This window comes from Oncorhynchus masou, chromosome 8, assembly GCF_036934945.1.
Source record: "Oncorhynchus masou masou isolate Uvic2021 chromosome 8, UVic_Omas_1.1, whole genome shotgun sequence".
Lineage (NCBI taxonomy): Eukaryota > Metazoa > Chordata > Actinopteri > Salmoniformes > Salmonidae > Oncorhynchus > Oncorhynchus masou.
The window spans coordinates 1,197,224-1,214,933 of record NC_088219.1 but is presented as its reverse complement, the minus strand read 5'-3'; the positions used below and the strand labels follow the sequence as shown (position 1 = coordinate 1,214,933).

The 17,710-nt window shown below is 46.8% G+C and overlaps 1 protein-coding gene across 1 annotated transcript; it reads right to left on the bottom strand.

The window, feature by feature from the left end:
• Window positions 1-12,205: 12,205 nt before the first annotated feature.
• LOC135543699 (uncharacterized) lies at window positions 12,206-15,945 on the bottom strand. Its single transcript, XM_064971065.1, has 2 exons — window positions 15,930-15,945; window positions 12,206-14,304 (listed from the first exon to the last, which is right to left on the bottom strand). Exons 1-2 carry the CDS (start codon window positions 15,943-15,945, stop codon window positions 12,206-12,208), a joined length of 2,115 nt encoding a protein of 704 aa, XP_064827137.1.
• Window positions 15,946-17,710: the final 1,765 nt, after the last annotated feature.

The window sequence follows — 17,710 nt, the reverse complement described above, 5'->3', positions numbered from 1 at the left end:
CATATTGTTACTATTCATATTATTATTATTCATATTATTATTATTCATATTATTATTATTATTCATATTATTATTACTATTCATGTTATTATTATTCATATTCATATTATTATTATTACTATTCATATTATTATTATTAATTTTATTATTATTCATATTATTATTATTCATATTATTATTATTCATTTTATTATTATTCATATTATTATTATTCATATTATTATTATTCATATTATTATTATTCATATTATTATTATTCATTTTATTATTATTCATTTTATTATTATTCATATTCATATTAGTAATTTTATTATTATTCATATTATTACAATTCATATTATTACTATTCATATTATTATTATTCATATTCTTATTATTATTCATATTATTAATATTATTACTATTCATATTATTATTATTCATATTATTATTATTACTATTCATATTATTATTATTCATTTTATTATTATTCATATTATTATTATTCATATTATTATTATTCATTTTATTATTATTCATATTATTATTATTCATATTATTATTATTCATTTTATTATTATTCATTTTATTATTATTCATTTTATTATTATTCATTTTATTATTATTCATATTATTATTATTAATTTTATTATTATTCATATTATTACTATTCATATTATTACTATTCATATTATTATTATTCGTATTAGTATTATTCATATTCATATTATTATTACTATTCATATTATTATTATTATTATTCATAATATTATTATTAGTATTAGTATTATTCATATTATTATTATTATTCATAATATTATTATTAGTATTAGTATTATTCATATGCATATTCATATTCATATTATTCATATTCATATTCATATTATTATTATTATTATTATTCATATTAATACTATTCATGTTATTATTATCATTATTATTATTATTATTATTTTTACGTCACGTAACAATTTTTTTGTTCTCAGTGTTTATTATGCTTTTAGCGGCAAAGCCCCAAGTCCAATGGGTATAGAGAGAGCCTTGACCCCTGGGGGTTGGCAGGTAGACTAGTGGTTAGAGTGGAGGGGCGGCAGGTACTCTAGTGGTTAGAGTGGAGGGGGGCAGGTACTCTAGTGGTTAGAGTGGAGGGGCGGCAGGTAGCCTAGTGGTTAGAGTGGAGGGGCGGCAGGTACTCTAGTGGTTAGAGTGGAGGGGGCAGGTACTCTAGTGGTTAGAGTGGAGGGGGGGGCAGGTACTCTAGTGGTTAGAGTGGAGGGGCGGCAGGTACTCTAGTGGTTAGAGTGGAGGGGGGGCAGGTACTCTAGTGGTTAGAGTGGAGGGGCGGCAGGTAGACTAGTGGTTAGAGTGGAGGGCGGCAGGTACTCTAGTGGTTAGAGTGGAGGGGGCAGGTACTCTAGTGGTTAGAGTGGAGGGGCGGCAGGTAGCCTAGTGGTTAGAGTGGAGGGGCGGCAGGTACTCTAGTGGTTAGAGTGGAGGGGCGGCAGGTACTCTAGTGGTTAGAGTGGAGGGGCGGCAGGTAGCCTAGTGGTTAGAGTGGAGGGGCGGCAGGTAGCCTAGTGGTAAGAGTGGAGGGGCGGCAGGTAGCCTAGTGGTAAGAGTGGAGGGACGGCAGGTAGACTAGTGGTTAGAGTGGAGGGGTGGCAGGTAGCCTAGTGGTTAGAGTGGAGGGCGGCAGGTAGACTAGTGGTAAGAGTGGAGGGGCGGCAGGTAGCCTGGTGGTGAGAGTGGAGGGGCGGCAGGTAGCCTAGTGGTTAGAGTGGAGGGGCGGCAGGTAGCCTAGTGGTAAGAGTGGAGGGGCGGCAGGTAGCCTAGTGGTTAGAGTGGAGGGGCGGCAGGTAGACTAGTGGTAAGAGTGGAGGGGCGGCAGGTAGCCTGGTGGTGAGAGTGGAGGGGCGGCAGGGTAGCCTAGTGGTTAGAGTGGAGGGGCGGCAGGTAGCCTAGTGGTTAGAGTGGAGGGGCGGCAGGTAGCCTAGTGGTTAGAGTGGAGGGACGGCAGGGTAGCCTAGTGGTTAGAGTGGAGGGACGGCAGGGTAGCCTGCCTCTCTGTTTATAATCTATGCATAGTCACTTTAACTATTCCGAACATATGACCTCAATTACCTCGACTAACCGGTGTCCCCACACATTGACTCTGTACCGGTACCCCCTGTATATAGCCTCCACATTGACTCTGTACCGGTACCCCCTGTATATAGCCTCCACATTGACTCTGTAACGGTACCCCCTGTATATAGCCTCCACATTGACTCTGTACTGGTACCCCCTGTATATAGCCTCCACATTGACTCTGTACCGGTACCCCCTGTATATAGCCTCCACAATGACTCTGTACCGTAACACCCTGTATATAGCCTCCACATTGACTCTGTAACGGTACCCCCCGTATATAGGGGGCATTTCACTGTAAGGTCTACTACACCTGTTGTATTCAGCATTTCACTGTAATGTCTACTACACCTGTTGTATTCAGCATTTCACTGTAATGTCTACTACACCTGTTGTATTCAGCATTTCACTGTGAGGTCTACTACACCTGTTGTATTCAGCATTTCACTGTGAGGTCTACTACACCTGTTGTATTCAGCATTTCACTGTGAGGTCTACTACACCTGTTGTATTCAGCATTTCACTGTGAGGTCTACTACACCTGTTGTATTCAGCATTTCACTGTAAGGTCTGCTACACCTGTTGTATTCATCATTTCACTGTGAGGTCTACTACACCTGTTGTATTCAGCATTTCACTGTAAGGTCTACTACACCTGTTGTATTCAGCATTTCACTGTGAGGTCTACTACACCTGTTGTATTCAGCATTTCACTGTGAGGTCTACTACACCTGTTGTATTCAGCATTTCACTGTGAGGTCTACTACACCTGTTGTATTCAGCATTTCACTGTGAGGTCTACTACACCTGTTGTATTCAGCATTTCACTGTAAGGTCTACTACACCTGTTGTATTCATTATTTCACTGTGAGGTCTACTACACCTGTTGTATTCAGCATTACACTGTAAGGTCTACTACACCTGTTGTATTCAGCATTTCACTGTAAGGTCTACTACACCTGTTGTATTCAGCATTTCACTGTAAGGTCTACTACACCTGTACACCTGTTGTATTCAGCATTTCACTGTAAGGTCTACTACACCTGTTGTATTCAGCATTTCACTGTAATGTCTACTACACCTGTTGTATTCAGCATTTCACTGTAAGGTCTACTACAACTGTTGTATTCAGCATTTCACTGTAAGGTCTACTACACCTGTTGTATTCAGCATTTCACTGTAAGGTCTACTACACCTGTTGTATTCAGCATTTCACTGTAAGGTCTACTACACCTGTTGTATTCAGCATTTCACTGTAAGGTCTACTACACCTGTTGTATTCAGCATTTCACTGTAAGGACTACTACACCTGTTGTATTCAGCATTTCACTGTAAGGTCTACTACACCTGTTGTATTCAGCATTTCACTGTAAGGTCTACTACACCTGTTGTATTCAGCATTTCACTGTGAGGGTATTTGTCACATGTGACTTGCCTAGACAGACCAGGGCAGCATGCAGACAGACCAGGGCATGCAGACAGACCAGGGAAGAATGCAGACAGACCAGGGCAGCAAGCAGACAGACCAGGGCAGCATGTAGATAGACCAGGGCAGCACGCAGACAGACCAGGGCAGCACGCAGACAGACCAGGGCAGCACACAGACAGACCAGGGCAGCACGCAGACAGACCAGGGCAGCACGCAGACAGACCTGGGCAGCATGCAGACAGACCAGGGCAGCATGCAGACAGACCAGGGCAGCATGCAGACAGACCAGGGCAGCAAGCAGACAGACCAGGGCAGCATGCAGACAGACCAGGGCAGCATGCAGACAGACCAGGGCAGCACGCAGACAGACCAGGGCAGCATGCAGACAGACCAGGGCAGCATGCAGACAGACCAGGGCAGCAAGCAGACAGACCAGGGCAGCACGCAGACAGACCAGGGCAGCATGCAGACAGACCAGGGCAGCATGCAGACAGACCAGGGCAGCATGCAGACAGACCAGGGCAGCATGCAGACAGACCAGGGCAGCATGCAGACAGACCAGGGCAGCATGCAGACAGACCAGGGTAGCATGCAGACAGACCAGGGCAGCAAGCAGACAGACCAGGGTAGCATGCAGACAGACCAGGGCAGCATGCAGACAGACCAGGGCAGCATGCAGACAGACCAGGGTAGCATGCAGACAGACCATGACCCCTATTCATAAAGCATCTCAGAGTAGGAGTACTGACTTAGGATCAGTTTAGCCTTTTATATCACAATGAATGATTACATGGACAAGGGGTTAGGGGTTAGGGGTTAGGTTTAGGGTTAGGGTTAAGGGTTAGGGTTAGGGTTAGGGGTTAGGGTTTGGGGTTAGGGCTTAGGGTTTAGGGATTAGGGGTTAGGGTTTAGGGGTTAGGGTTAAGGTTAGGGTTAGGGGTTAGGGGTTAGGGCTAGGGGTTAGGGTTTAGGGGTTAAGGTTAGGTTTAGGGGTTAGGGGTTAGGGGTTAGGGTTAGGGTTAGGGTCAGGGGTTAGGGTTATGGTTAGGGGTTAGGTGTTAGGTGTTAGGGTTAGGGTTAGGCTGGGAAGAGAGCTAGGTTAGTGTTAGGGTTAGGTAGGGGTTAGGGTTAGGGTTAGGCTGGGAAGAAAGCTGGGTTAGGGTTTGGGGTTAGGGTTAGGTTAGGCTGGGAAGAAAGCTGGGTTAGGGTTAGGGGTTATGGTTAGGGGTTAGGGTTAGGCTGGGAAGAAAGCTGGGTTAGGGATAGGGGTTAGGGTCAGGGTTAGGGGTTAGGGTTAGGCTGGGAAGAAAGCTGGGTTAGGGTTAGGGGTTATGGTTAGGGGTTAGGGTTAGGCTGGGAAGAAAGCTGGGTTAGGGATAGGGGTTAGGGTCAGGGTTAGGGGTTAGGGTTAGGCTGGGAAGAAAGCTGGGTTAGGGTTAGGGGTTAGGGTTAGGGTTAGGGTTAGGGTTTCTATGGGCTGGTTGCTATGGGCAGGTTTATATGGCCAGGTCTCTATGGGCTGGTTTCTATGTCCAGGTTTCTATGGGCAGGTTTCTATGGGCTGGTTTCTACGGTCAGGTTTCTATGGGCTGGTTTCTACGGGCAGGTTTCTTTGGGCTGGTTTATATGGGCTGGTTTCTATGGGCAGGTTTCTACGGGCAGGTTTCTATGGGCTGATTTGTATGGGCTGGTTTCTATGGGCAGGTTTATATGGCCAGGTTTCTATGGGCTGGTTTCTATGTCCAGGTTTCTATGGGCTGGTTTCTATGTCTAGGTTTCTATGGGCAGGTTTCGATGGGCTGGTTTATATGGGCAGGTTTCTATGGGCTGGTTTCTATGGGCTGGTTTCTATGGGCAGGTTTCTATGGGCAGGTTTATATAGCCAGGTTTCTATGGGCTGGTTTCTATCGGCAGGTTTCTATGGGCAGGTTTCTATGAGCAGGTTTCTATGAGCTGGTTTCTATGGGCAGGTTTATATGGCCAGGTTTCTATGGGCTGGTTTCTATGTCTAGGGGTCTATGGGCAGGTTTCTATGGGCTGGTTTCTATGGGCAGGTTTCTATGGGCTGGTTTCTATGGGCTGGTTTCTATGGGCAGGTTTCTATGGGCAGGTTTATATAGCCAGGTTTCTATGGGCTGGTTTCTATCGGCAGGTTTCTATGGGCAGGTTTCTATGAGCAGGTTTCTATGAGCTGGTTTCTATGGCCAGGTTTCTATGGCCAGGTTTCTATGAGCAGGTTTCTATGAGCAGGTTTCTATGGACAGGTTTCTAAGGGGTGGTTTCTATGGGCTGGTTTCTATGGGCTGGTTTCTATGGGCTGGTTTCTATGGGCTGGTTTCTACGGGCAGGTTTCTTTGGGCTGGTTTGTATGGGCTGGATTCTATGTCCAGGTTTCTATGGGCTGGTTTCTATGGGCAGATTTATATGGCCAGGTTTCTATGGGCTGGTTTCTATGTCCAGGTTTCTATGGGCTGGTTTCTATGGGCTGGTTTCTATGGGCAGGTTTCAATGTCCAGGTTTATATGGCCAGATTTCTATGGGCTGGTTTCTATGTTCTATGGGCTGGTTTCTATGGGCTGGTTTCTATGTCCAGGTTTCTATGGGCTGGTTTCTATGGGCAGGTTTCTATGGGCAGGGTTCTATGGGCTGGTTTCTATGGGGCAGGTTTCTATGGGCTAGTTTCTATGGGGAGGTTTCTATGTGCTGGTTTCTATGGGCTGGTTTCTATGTCTAGGTTTCTATGGGCAGGTTTCTATGGGCAGGTTTCTATGGGCAGGTTTCTATGAGCTGGTTTCTATGGGCTGGTTTCTATGGGCAGGTTTCTATGGGCAGGTTTATATAGCCAGGTTTCTATGGGCTGGTTTCTATCGGCAGGTTTCTATGGGCAGGTTTCTATGAGCAGGTTTCTATGAGCTGGTTTCTATGGCCAGGTTTCTATGGCCAGGTTTCTATGAGCAGGTTTCTATGGGCAGGTTTCTATGGGCTGGTTTCTATGGGCTGGTTTCTATGGGCTGGTTTCTATGGGCAGGTTTCTATGGCCAGGTTTCTATGGGCAGGTTTCTATGGGCTGGTTTATATGGGCAGGTTTCTATGGGCTGGTTTCTATGGGCTGGTTTCTACGGGCAGGTTTCTTTGGGCTGGTTTGTATGGGCTGGATTCTATGTCCAGGTTTCTATGAGCAGGTTTCTATGGACAGGTTTCTATGGGCTGGTTTCTATGGGCTGGTTTCTATGGGCTGGTTTCTATGGGCTGGTTTCTATGTCCAGGTTTCTATGGGCTGGTATCTGTGGGCAGGTTTATATGGCCAGGTTTCTATTGGCTGATTTCTATGTCCAGGTTTCTGTAGGCAGGTTTCTATGGGCTGGTTTATATTGGCAGGTTTCTATGGGCTGGTATCTATGGGCTGGTTTCTATGGGCTGGTTTCTACGGGCAGGTTTCTATGGGCTGGTTTCTACGGGCAGGTTTCTATGGGCTGGTTTCTACGGGCAGGTTTCTATGGGCTGGTTTCTACGGGCAGGTTTCTTTGGGCTGGTTTCTATGGGCAGGGTTCTATGGGCTGGTTTCTATGGGGCAGGTTTCTATGGGCTAGTTTCTATGGGGAGGTTTCTATGGGCTGGTTTCTATGTGCTGGTTTCTATGACCAGGATTCCATGGGCTGGTTTCTATGGGCAGGTTTCTATGACCAGGATTCTATGGGCTGGGTTCTATGGGCAGGTTTCTATGGGCTGGTCTCTATGGGCAGGTTTCTATGGGCAGGTTTCAATGGGCAGGTTTCTATGGGCTGGTTTCTATGGGCTGGTTTCTATGGGCAGGTTTCTATGGGAAGGTTTCTATGGGCTGGTTTATATGGCCAGGTTTCTATGGGCTGGTTTCTATGGGCAGGTTTCTATGAGCTGGTTTCTATGAGCTTGTTTCTTTGGGCAGGTTTCTATTGGCAGGTTTATATAGCCAGGTTTCTATGGGCTGGTTTCTATGGGCAGGTTTCTATGGGCAGGTTTCTATGAGCAGGTTTCTATGAGCTGGTTTCTATGGCCAGGTTTCTATGGCCAGGTTTCTATGAGCAGGTTTCATTGGACAGGTTTCTATGGGCTGGTTTCTATGGGCAGGTTTCTATGGGCTGGTTTCTATGTCCAGGTTTCTATGGGCTGGTTTCTATGGGCAGGTTTCTATGGCCAGGTGTCTATGGGCTGGTTTCTATGTCCAGGTTTCTATGGGCAGGTTTCTATGTGCTGGTTTCTATGGGCTGGTTTCTATGGGCAGGTTTCTTTGGGCTGGTTTATATGGGCTAGTTTCTACGGGCTTTTTTCCATGGGCAGGTTTCTATGGGGCAGGTTTCTATGGGCTAGTTTCTATGGGGAGGTTTCTATGGGCTGGTTTCTATGTGCTGGTTTCTATGACCAGGATTCCATGGGCTGGTTTCTATGGGCAGGTTTCTATGACCAGGATTCTATGGGCTGGGTTCTATGGGCAGGTTTCTATGGGCTGGTCTCTATGGGCAGGTTTCTATGGGCAGGTTTCTATGGGCAGGTTTCTATGGGCTGGTTTCTATGGGCTGGTTTCTATGGGCAGGTTTCTATGGGAAGGTTTCTATGGGCTGGTTTCTATGGGCAGGTTTCTATGAGCTGGTTTCTATGAGCTTGTTTCTTTGGGCAGGTTTCTATTGGCAGGTTTATATAGCCAGGTTTCTATGGGCAGGTTTCTATGGGCAGGTTTCTATGAGCAGGTTTCTATGAGCTGGTTTCTATGGGCAGGTTTCTATGGCCAGGTGTCTATGGGCTGGTTTCTATGTCCAGGTTTCTATGGGCAGGTTTCTATGTGCTGGTTTCTATGGGCTGGTTTCTATGGGCAGGTTTCTTTGGGCTGGTTTATATGGGCTAGTTTCTACGGGCTTTTTTTCCATGGGCAGGTTTCTATGGGGCAGGTTTCTATGGGCTAGTTTCTATGGGGAGGTTTCTATGGGCTGGTTTCTATGTGCTGGTTTCTATGACCAGGATTCCATGGGCTGGTTTCTATGGGCAGGTTTCTATGACCAGGATTCTATGGGCTGGGTTCTATGGGCAGGTTTCTATGGGCTGGTCTCTATGGGCAGGTTTCTTTGGGCTGGTTTCTATGGGCAGGTTTCTATGGGCTGGTTTCTATGGGCAGGTTTCTATGGGAAGGTTTCTATGGGCTGGTTTATATGGCCAGGTTTCTATGGGCTGGTTTCTATGGGCAGGTTTCTATGAGCTGGTTTCTATGGGCTGGTTTCTTTGGGCAGGTTTCTATTGGCAGGTTTATATAGCCAGGTTTCTATGGGCTGGTTTCTATGGGCAGGTTTCTATGGGCAGGTTTCTATGAGCAGGTTTCTATGAGCTGGTTTCTATGGCCAGGTTTCTATGGCCAGGTTTCTATGAGCAGGTTTCTATGGGCAGGTTTATATGGCCAGGATTCTATGGGCTGGTTTCTATGTCTAGGTTTCTATGGGCAGGTTTCTATGGGCTGGTTTCTATGGGCAGGTTTCTATGGGCTGGTTTCTATGGGCTGGTTTCTATGGGCAGGTTTCTATGGGCAGGTTTATATAGCCAGGTTTCTATGGGCTGGTTTCTATCGGCAGGTTTCTATGTGCTGGTTTCTATGGGTTGGTTTCTATGTCCAGGTTTCTATGGGCAGGTTTCTATGGGCTGGTTTCTACGGGCAGGTTTCTATGGGCTGGTTTCTATGGGCAGGTTTCTTTGGGCTGGTTTATATGGGCTAGTTTCTACGGGCTGGTTTCCACGGGCAGGTTTCTATGGGCTGGTTTCTATGTCCAGGTTTCTATGGGCAGGTTTCTATGTGCTGGTTTCTATGGGCTGGTTTCTACGGGCAGGTTTCTATGTGCTGGTTTCTATGGGCTGGTTTCTATGGGCTAGTTTCTACGGGCTGGTTTCCACGGGCAGGTTTCTATGGGCTGGTTTATTAGGGCTTGTTTCTTTGGGCTGGTTTCTATGGGCTGGTTTCTATGGGCAGCTGTAATCACTGCCAAAGTTGCATCTACAAAGTATTGACTCAGGGCTGTGAATAATTATGTAAATGACTGAACAAAATAATAAACGCAACATGTAAAGTGTTGGTCCCATGTTTCATGAGCTGAAAAAAAATCTCAGTAATTCTACATTCGCACAAAAAGCTTATTTCTATCAAATTTTGTGCACAAATTTGTTTACATCCCTGTTAGTGAGCATTTCTCCTTTGCCAAACACATTTTATCGATGGTAATGTGAATGCACAGAGATACCGTGACGAGATCCTGAGGCCCATTGTCGTGCCATTCATCCTCCTCCATCACCTCATGTCTCAGCAGGATAATGCACGGCCCCATGTCGCTAGGATATGTACACAATTCCTGGAAGCTGAAAATGTCCCAGTTCTTCCATGGCCTGTATACTCACCAGACATGTCACCACATTGAGCATGTTTGGGATGCTCTGGATTGACGTGTATGACACCGCGTTCCAGTTCCAATATCCAGCAACGTCACACAGCCATTGAAGAGGAGTGGGACACCATTCCACAGGCCACAATCAACAGCCTGATCAACTCTATGTGAAGGAGATGTGTTGTACTGCATGAGACAAATAGAGGTCACACCAGATACTGATTGGTTTTCCACGTTCCTGTTTTAAAAGGTTATCCACTCGCCTACCTTTTTTTAAGGTATCTGTGACCAACAGATGCATATCTGTATTCCCAGTCATGTGAAATCCATAGATTAGGGCCTAATTTTTATTTTTTATTTTAATGAATTTATTTCAATTGACTGATTTCCTTACATGAACTGTAAGTCAGTAAAATCTTTGAATTTGTCGCATGTTGCGTTTATATTTTTGTTCAGTGTAATTAATTACATTTTTTGTGTAATATATCTTTTGTAAATTCATCTGGAGTAGATTTGGATGACTTGTTACAGTGCTATTTGGGTTGTTAATTAGATTCGCTCGGACATTTCTTGATTTATTTTTGTATTATTTTTTTTGATATTTTACTGTTATGAGCTAGTAACATAATACATTTCACTGCACCCGCTATAAGATCTGCTAAACTGTATACGTGACCAATAAACTTTGATTTGATTTGAATGTAGGTTGCGGGTGAATAAACAATCTAAACGATAGATATCTGGCTGGAATCCAATAGGAATTGCACATCAGTTTGCCAGCCAGAATAATGTTCCTTGGGGGCCTGATGTGGCCTGTACACTATGAGTTTCAGGCCACTGTTTTTATTGCCAGGCATAGGCGATAAATAAATCCTGCAAGGCAAAGTCCGAATGTATCTTAGGGATCGATTTATATTTTAATTGCTTGGAAAAGTTAAAATTTGACAGAGTCGCAAAGTTGAAACCTTACATGGGAATACAGGGTCCTTTCTGAGAGTGTCTCCTTCCTCTTTCCCTCTCTGTCAAGTTACCTGCTGTGCCTTCAGAAAGTATTCAAACCCTTTTTCCACATATTTTTTAAAAACAGCCTGAATTCAAAATGGATTAAATAGAAATTTTATTGTCACAAAAAAATAATTGTAAAATAAATCAAAACAGGATCTCAATTTCAAGTCTCATAGCAAAGGGTAAAGGGTCACGGGTCTGAATACTTGTGTAAATAAGGAATTTTAATGTTTTTTAAATAGTTTTACTGCATTAATTTTGCTGGACCCCAGGAAGAGTAGCTGCTGCCTTGGCAGGAACTAATGGGGATCCATAATAAATCCCAGGAAGAGTAGCTGCTGCCTTGGCAGGAACTAATGGGGATCCATAATAAATCCCAGGAAGAGTAGCTGCTGCCTTGGCAGGAACTAATGGGGATCCATAATAAACCCCAGGAAGAGGAGCTGCTACCTTGGCAGGAACTAATGGGGATCCATAATAAACCCCAGGAAGAGGAGCTGCTGCCTTGGCAGGAACTAATGGGGATCCATAATAAATCCCAGGAATAGTAGCTGCTGCCTTGCCAGGAACTAATGGGGATCCATAATAAACCCCAAACAAATTATAATTGTTTGTGACAAAAATGTAGGCTATGAATGGGCATATTTTATTTTATATATTTAATACATTACCTACAACCTACCTAAACTATAAATTATTAGGTGTATCTGTTTTTGTGTCATCTTTGATTATTTAAAATCCAAATTGGCAAATAAATCAAATCAAATTATAATCACAACACATTTAGGCTTTATATTAATAACTAAAAGAGTTTGCAGCCTCTGTCGTACTGTGGTTAGCAGGGAGATTGCTGAGGTCTTGAATGGGATACATGTAGAAACAGTCCCATTACGGAGAATATCCTAGCTCCCTATAGGAAATGAATGACATCTGGAGCATTTCTACTCCTTACATCTAATTGAATGTCAGATATCAGGAAATATCTAGATAAAGATATGTCCTGTTATTGACCCTTTTCGTCCAATGGTGTTCCAGTCCCTTTGGCTGTTCAGGGTGATCCAACCAATCCGCTGCTTCCATGCCTGATGAAGGCCTATCCCGAAAACGGGCACCTGACACCTGAACACAAGTACTTATATATTTTGAAACTCAGTAGTGCCACAGGGTGACTGTGGAGTCCTTCAGCTAAAGGAAGGTTGTGGTGTCTACTGAAACGGATGGACGTGCACACAAGCGGGTTGGCACCCATCATGACTGCCTGTTGTGTCTTTCACAATCTCTGTGACATGAGAGGCCTATGAAAGGGGGACTGGCTTTCGATGCTCGGCAACGCATGCAACGTCCAGAAGCTGGGTCTGACGCGAGATCCAAATCTGAAAGGGATGCCATTAAGAGGCTGCTTTCTGAAGGCATCCAGGATGCTGTTTGGCCCAGGGGGGTCGGGGGTTGCTGTGTGGTCCAGGGGGGTCGGGGGTTGCTGTGTGGTCCAGGGGGGTCGGGGGTTGCTGTGTGGCCCAGCGTCGGGGGTTGCTGTGTGGCCCAGGGTCGGGGGTTGTTGTGTGGCCCAGGGTCGGGGGTTGTTGTGTGGCCCAGGGTCGGGGGTTGCTGTGTGGCCCAGGGTCGGGGTTGTTGTGTGGTCCAGGGTCGGGGGTTGTTGTGTGGCCCAGGGTCGGGGTTGTTGTGTGGCCCAGCGTCGGGGTTGTTGTGTGGCCCAGGGTCGGGGGTTGTTGTGTGGCCCAGCGTCGGGGTTGCTGTGTGGCCCAGGGTCGGGGGTTGCTGTGTGGCCCAGGGTCGGGGTTGTTGTGTGGCCCAGGGTCGGGGTTGCTGTGTGGCCCAGGGTCGGGGGGTTGTTGTGTGGCCCAGGCGTCGGGGGGTCGGGGGTTGCTGTGTGGCCCAGGGTCGGGGGGGTTGCTGTGTGGCCCAGGGTCGGGGGGTTGTTGTGTGGCCCAGGGTCGGGGGGTTGTTGTGTGGCCCAGGGTCGGGGTTGCTGTGTGGCCCAGGGTCGGGGTTGCTGTGTGGCCCAGGGTCGGGGGTTGCTGTGTGGCCCAGGGGGGGGGTTGCTGTGTGGCCCAGGGTCGGGGGGTTGCTGTGTTGCCCAGGGTCGGGGGTTGCTGTGTGGCCCAGGGGGGTCGGGTGTTGCTGTTTGGCCCAGGGTCGGGGGTTGCTGTGTGGCCCAGGGTCGGGGGTTGCTGTGTGGCCCAGGGTCGGGGGTTGCTGTGTGGCCCAGGGTCGGGGGTTGTTGTGTGGCCCAGGGTCGGGGGTTGTTGTGTGGCCCAGGGTCGGGGTTGCTGTGTGGCCCAGGGTCGGGGGTTGCTGTGTGGCCCAGGGTCGGGGGTTGTTGTGTGGCCCAGGGTCGGGGGTTGTTGTGTGGCCCAGGGTCGGGGGTTGCTGTGTGGCCCAGGGTCGGGGGTTGCTGTGTGGCCCAGGGTCGGGGGTTGCTGTGTGGCCCAGGGTCGGGGGTTGTTGTGTGGCCCAGGGTCGGGGTTGCTGTGTGGCCCAGGGTCGGGGGTTGCTGTTGGCCCAGGGTCGGGGGTTGCTGTGTGGCCCAGGGTCGGGGTTGCTGTGTGGCCCAGGGTCGGGGGTTGCTGTGTGGCCCAGGGTCGGGGGGTGTGGGGGTTCGGGGTTGCTGTGTGGCCCAGGGTCGGGGTTGCTGTTTGGCCCAGGGTAGGGGGTTGTTGTGTGGTCCAGGGTCGGGGGTTGTTGTGTGGCCCAGGGTCGGGGTTGCTGTGTGGCCCAGGGTCGGGGGTTGTTGTGTGGCCCAGGGTCGGGGGTTGTTGTGTGGCCCAGGGTCGGGGGTTGTTGTGTGGCCCAGGGTCGGGGGTTGTTGTGTGGCCCAGGGTCGGGGGTTGTTGTGTGGCCCAGGGTCGGGGTTGTTGTGTGGCCCAGCGTCGTGGGTTGCTGTTTGGCCCAGGGTCGGGGGTTGCTGTTTGGCCCAGGGTCGGGGTTGTTGTGTGGCCCAGGGTCGGGGTTGTTGTTTGGCCCAGCGTCGGGGGTTGTTGTGTGGCCCAGGGTCGGGGTTGTTGTGTGGCCCAGGGTCGGGGTTGTTTGTGGCCCAGGGTCGGGGTTGTTGTTTGGCCCAGGGTCGGGGTTGCTGTGTGGCCCAGGGTCGGGGGTTGCTGTTTGGCCCAGCGTCGGGGGTTGCTGTGTGGCCCAGGGTCGGGGGTTGCTGTTTGGCCCAGGGTCGAGGGTTGCTGTGTGGCCCAGGGTCGGGGGTTGCTGTTTGGCCCAGCGTCGGGGGTTGCTGTGTGGCCCAGGGTCGGGGGTTGCTGTTTGGCCCAGCGTCGGGGGTTGCTGTGTGGCCCAGGGTCGGGGGTTGTTGTGTGGCCCAGGGTCGGGGGTTGCTGTGTGGCCCAGGGTCGGGGGTTGCTGCTGGTCCCAGGAGGCCAGCTATAAAACTACTTTACAAGCATTGTAATGTCTTTCCACCCCAAATGAGAGGGGGGAGCATCAGGAGGCCAGCTATAAAACTTGTTTCAGAGCATTAGACCATTATCCTCTATACATTTATTTTAGGGCGCTCAATATTTTTTTATATCTTCCCAAAATGAGTTGTCAATCCATCTTGTCCTAGTGCTTTCTCTAATGATATTTCCTTAATGTCAAGTTCTTTCATGCTGATTTCAGAGTCACATGTCTCTTTAAATGCTAACTTTACATTGGGGATATGTGGTTTTATGCTTTCAAGAAAGGGAAACGATTCCTCAAAAGTGCAAATAATATAAATATAATATATAAACGAATACAGTTTGGTGTAAAATCATTTCTACTAGTTCTACTTCTTCAGAGATCAATCTAGGATCTGTATATTCAACATCATCATGTGAATTCTCGCCTGTCTCTTCTAAACCACTAAAGCAACATGAGTTTCTTCCCTTCCTCTATCCATCTAGCTCCAAATCTTACATGGCACCATGTGCTTTTTGAAGCTATAAATTATCTGACTCGGACGGTAAACTGTTAAATTAGATATTACTGTCCTATTTTTAGTATTCACTAAATACCAGCACCAACTTCACTAATGTCCTGCACCAACTTCACTAAATACCAGCACCAACTTCACTAATGTCCTGCACCAACTTCACTAATGTCCTTCACCAACTTCACCTCAAATTCTCTCTTTTGCCTATTCATAGTTTTATGCTGAACAAAAATATAATTTCTAACATGCAACAATTTCAAAGATGTACAGTTCATAAGGAAAGGAAATCAGTCTATTGAAATAAATTAATAAATTATAAATCTATGAATTTCACATGACTGGGAATACTGATATCTGTTCGTCACAGATAGCTTCATTTTTATTTATTAATCCGTTATTTTTCCAGGTAAATTGACTGAGAACATGTTCTCATTTGCAGCAACAACCTTTCGCTACACTCACATTAACATCTGCTAACCATGTGTATGTGACAAATAAAATTGGATTTGGAGAATAGTTACAGGGGAGAGGAGAGGGATGAATGAGCCAATTGTAAACTGGGGATTATTAGGTGACCATGATGGTTTGAGGGCCAGATTGGGAATTTAGTCAGGACACTGGGGTTAACACCCCTACTCTTATGATAAGTGCCATGGGATCTTTAATGACCTCAGAGAGTCAGGACACCCAGGGTCCAAATCAAAAGACGGCACCCTACACAGGGCAGTGTCCCTAATCACTGCCCTGGGGTATTGGGATATTTTTTAGACCAGAGGAAAGAGTGCCTCCTACTGGCCCTCCAACACCACTTCCAGCAGGATCTGGTCTCCCATCCAGGGACTGACCAGGACCAACCCTGCTTAGTTTCAGAAGCAAGCCAGCAGTGGTATGCATGGTGGTATGCTGCTGGCAAGCAGTATTTAATAAAAACGTAGGTGTGTGGATCAGAAAACCAGTCTGATGTGCTTCGCATAGAGTTGATCAGGCTGTTAATTGTGGCCCCATGTCACAAGGATATGTACACAATTGCTGGAAGCTGAAAATGTCCCAGTTATTCCATGGCCTGCATACTCACCAGACATGTCATCCATTGAGCATGTTTGGGATGCTCTGGATCAACATGTACAACAGTGTGCTCAAGTTCCCGCCAATATCCAGCAACTTCACACAACATTGGAGGGGAGTGGGGCAACATTCCTATCATGCTGAAACATGAGGTGATGGCGCTGGATGAATGGCACAACATTGTGCCTCAGGATCTCGTCAGGGTATCTCTGTGCATTCAAATTGCCATAGATAAAATGCAATTGTGTTCATTGTCTGTAGCTTATGCCTGCACATGAGCCACCATGGGGTACTCTGTTCACAACACTGACATCAGCAAACCGCTCGCCCACACAATGCCATACATGCTGTCTGCCATCTGCCCGGTACAGTTGAAACCACGATTAATCCGTGAAGAGCACACTTCTCCTGCATGTCGGTGGCCATCGAAGGTGAGCATCTGTCCACTAAAGTTGGTTACGATATCAAACTGCAGTCAGGTCAAGACCCTGGTGAGGATAACCATCATGCAGATGAGCTTCCCTGAGACGGTTTCTGACAGTTTGTGCAGAAATTCTTCAGTTGTGAAAACCCACAGTTTCATCAGCTGTTCGGATGGCTGGTCTCAGACAATCCTGCAGGTGAAGAAGCCGGATGTGGAGGTCCTGGGCTGGTGTGGTTACACGTGGTCTGCGGTTGTGAAGCCGGTTGGAGGTACTGCCAAATTCTCTAAAACGAAGTTGGAGGTGGCTTATGGTAGAGAAATGAACATTCAATTATCTGGCAATAGCTCTGATGGACATTCCTGCAGTCAGCATGTCAATTTGCATGCTCCTTCAAAACGTTGAAACATTTGTGGTATTGTGTTGTGTGACAAAACTGCACACTTTAGAGTGGCCTTGTATTGTCCCCAGCACAAGGTGCACGTGTGTAATGATCATGCGGTTTAATCAGCTTCTTGATATACCACACCTGTCAGGTGGATGGACTATCTTCGCAAACTTTCAATGTAAAGTATTTCCCATCTACTACTATAGTTATATTTGTATCATTCGTAATGTTCAGCATTACATCTTTAATAGCGTTTCCCATAATCTTCATAATTCTGCATTGAAGTATTTTTAGTCCTAACTTCTGGTTTCAAGACAAGCTGTATCAGACAATGATCTGTCAAAGGAACACTATTGATACATCAGACAGAAGAGAAGGAGGTAGAAGAGGTAGTAAACTCAGCGAAACGTCCCATTTCCAGGACCCCGTCTTTCAAAGATATTTTGTAAAAATCCAAATAACTTCACAGATCTTCATTGTAAAGGGTTTAAACACTGTTTCCCATGCTTGTTCAATGACCCATAAACAATTAATGAACATGCACCTGTGGAACGGTCGTTAAGACACTAACAGCTTACAGACGGTAGGCAATTAAGGTCCCAGTTATGAAAACATAGGACACTAAAGAGACCTTTTTACTGACTCTGAAAAACACCAAAAGAAAGATGCCCAGGGTCCCTGCTAATCTGCGTGAATGTACCTTAGGCATGCTACAAGGAGACATGAGGACTGCAGATGTGGCCAGGGCTATAAATTGCAATGTCCGTACTGTGAGACACCTAAGACAGCGCTACAGGGAGACAGGACGGACAGCTGATCGTCCTCGCAGTGGCAGACCACGTGTAACAACACCTGCACAGGATCAGTACATCCGAACATCACACCTGAGGGACAGGTACAGGATGGCAACAACAACTGCCTGAGTTACACCAGGAACGCACAATCCCTCCATCAGTGCTCAGACTGTCCACAATAGGCTGA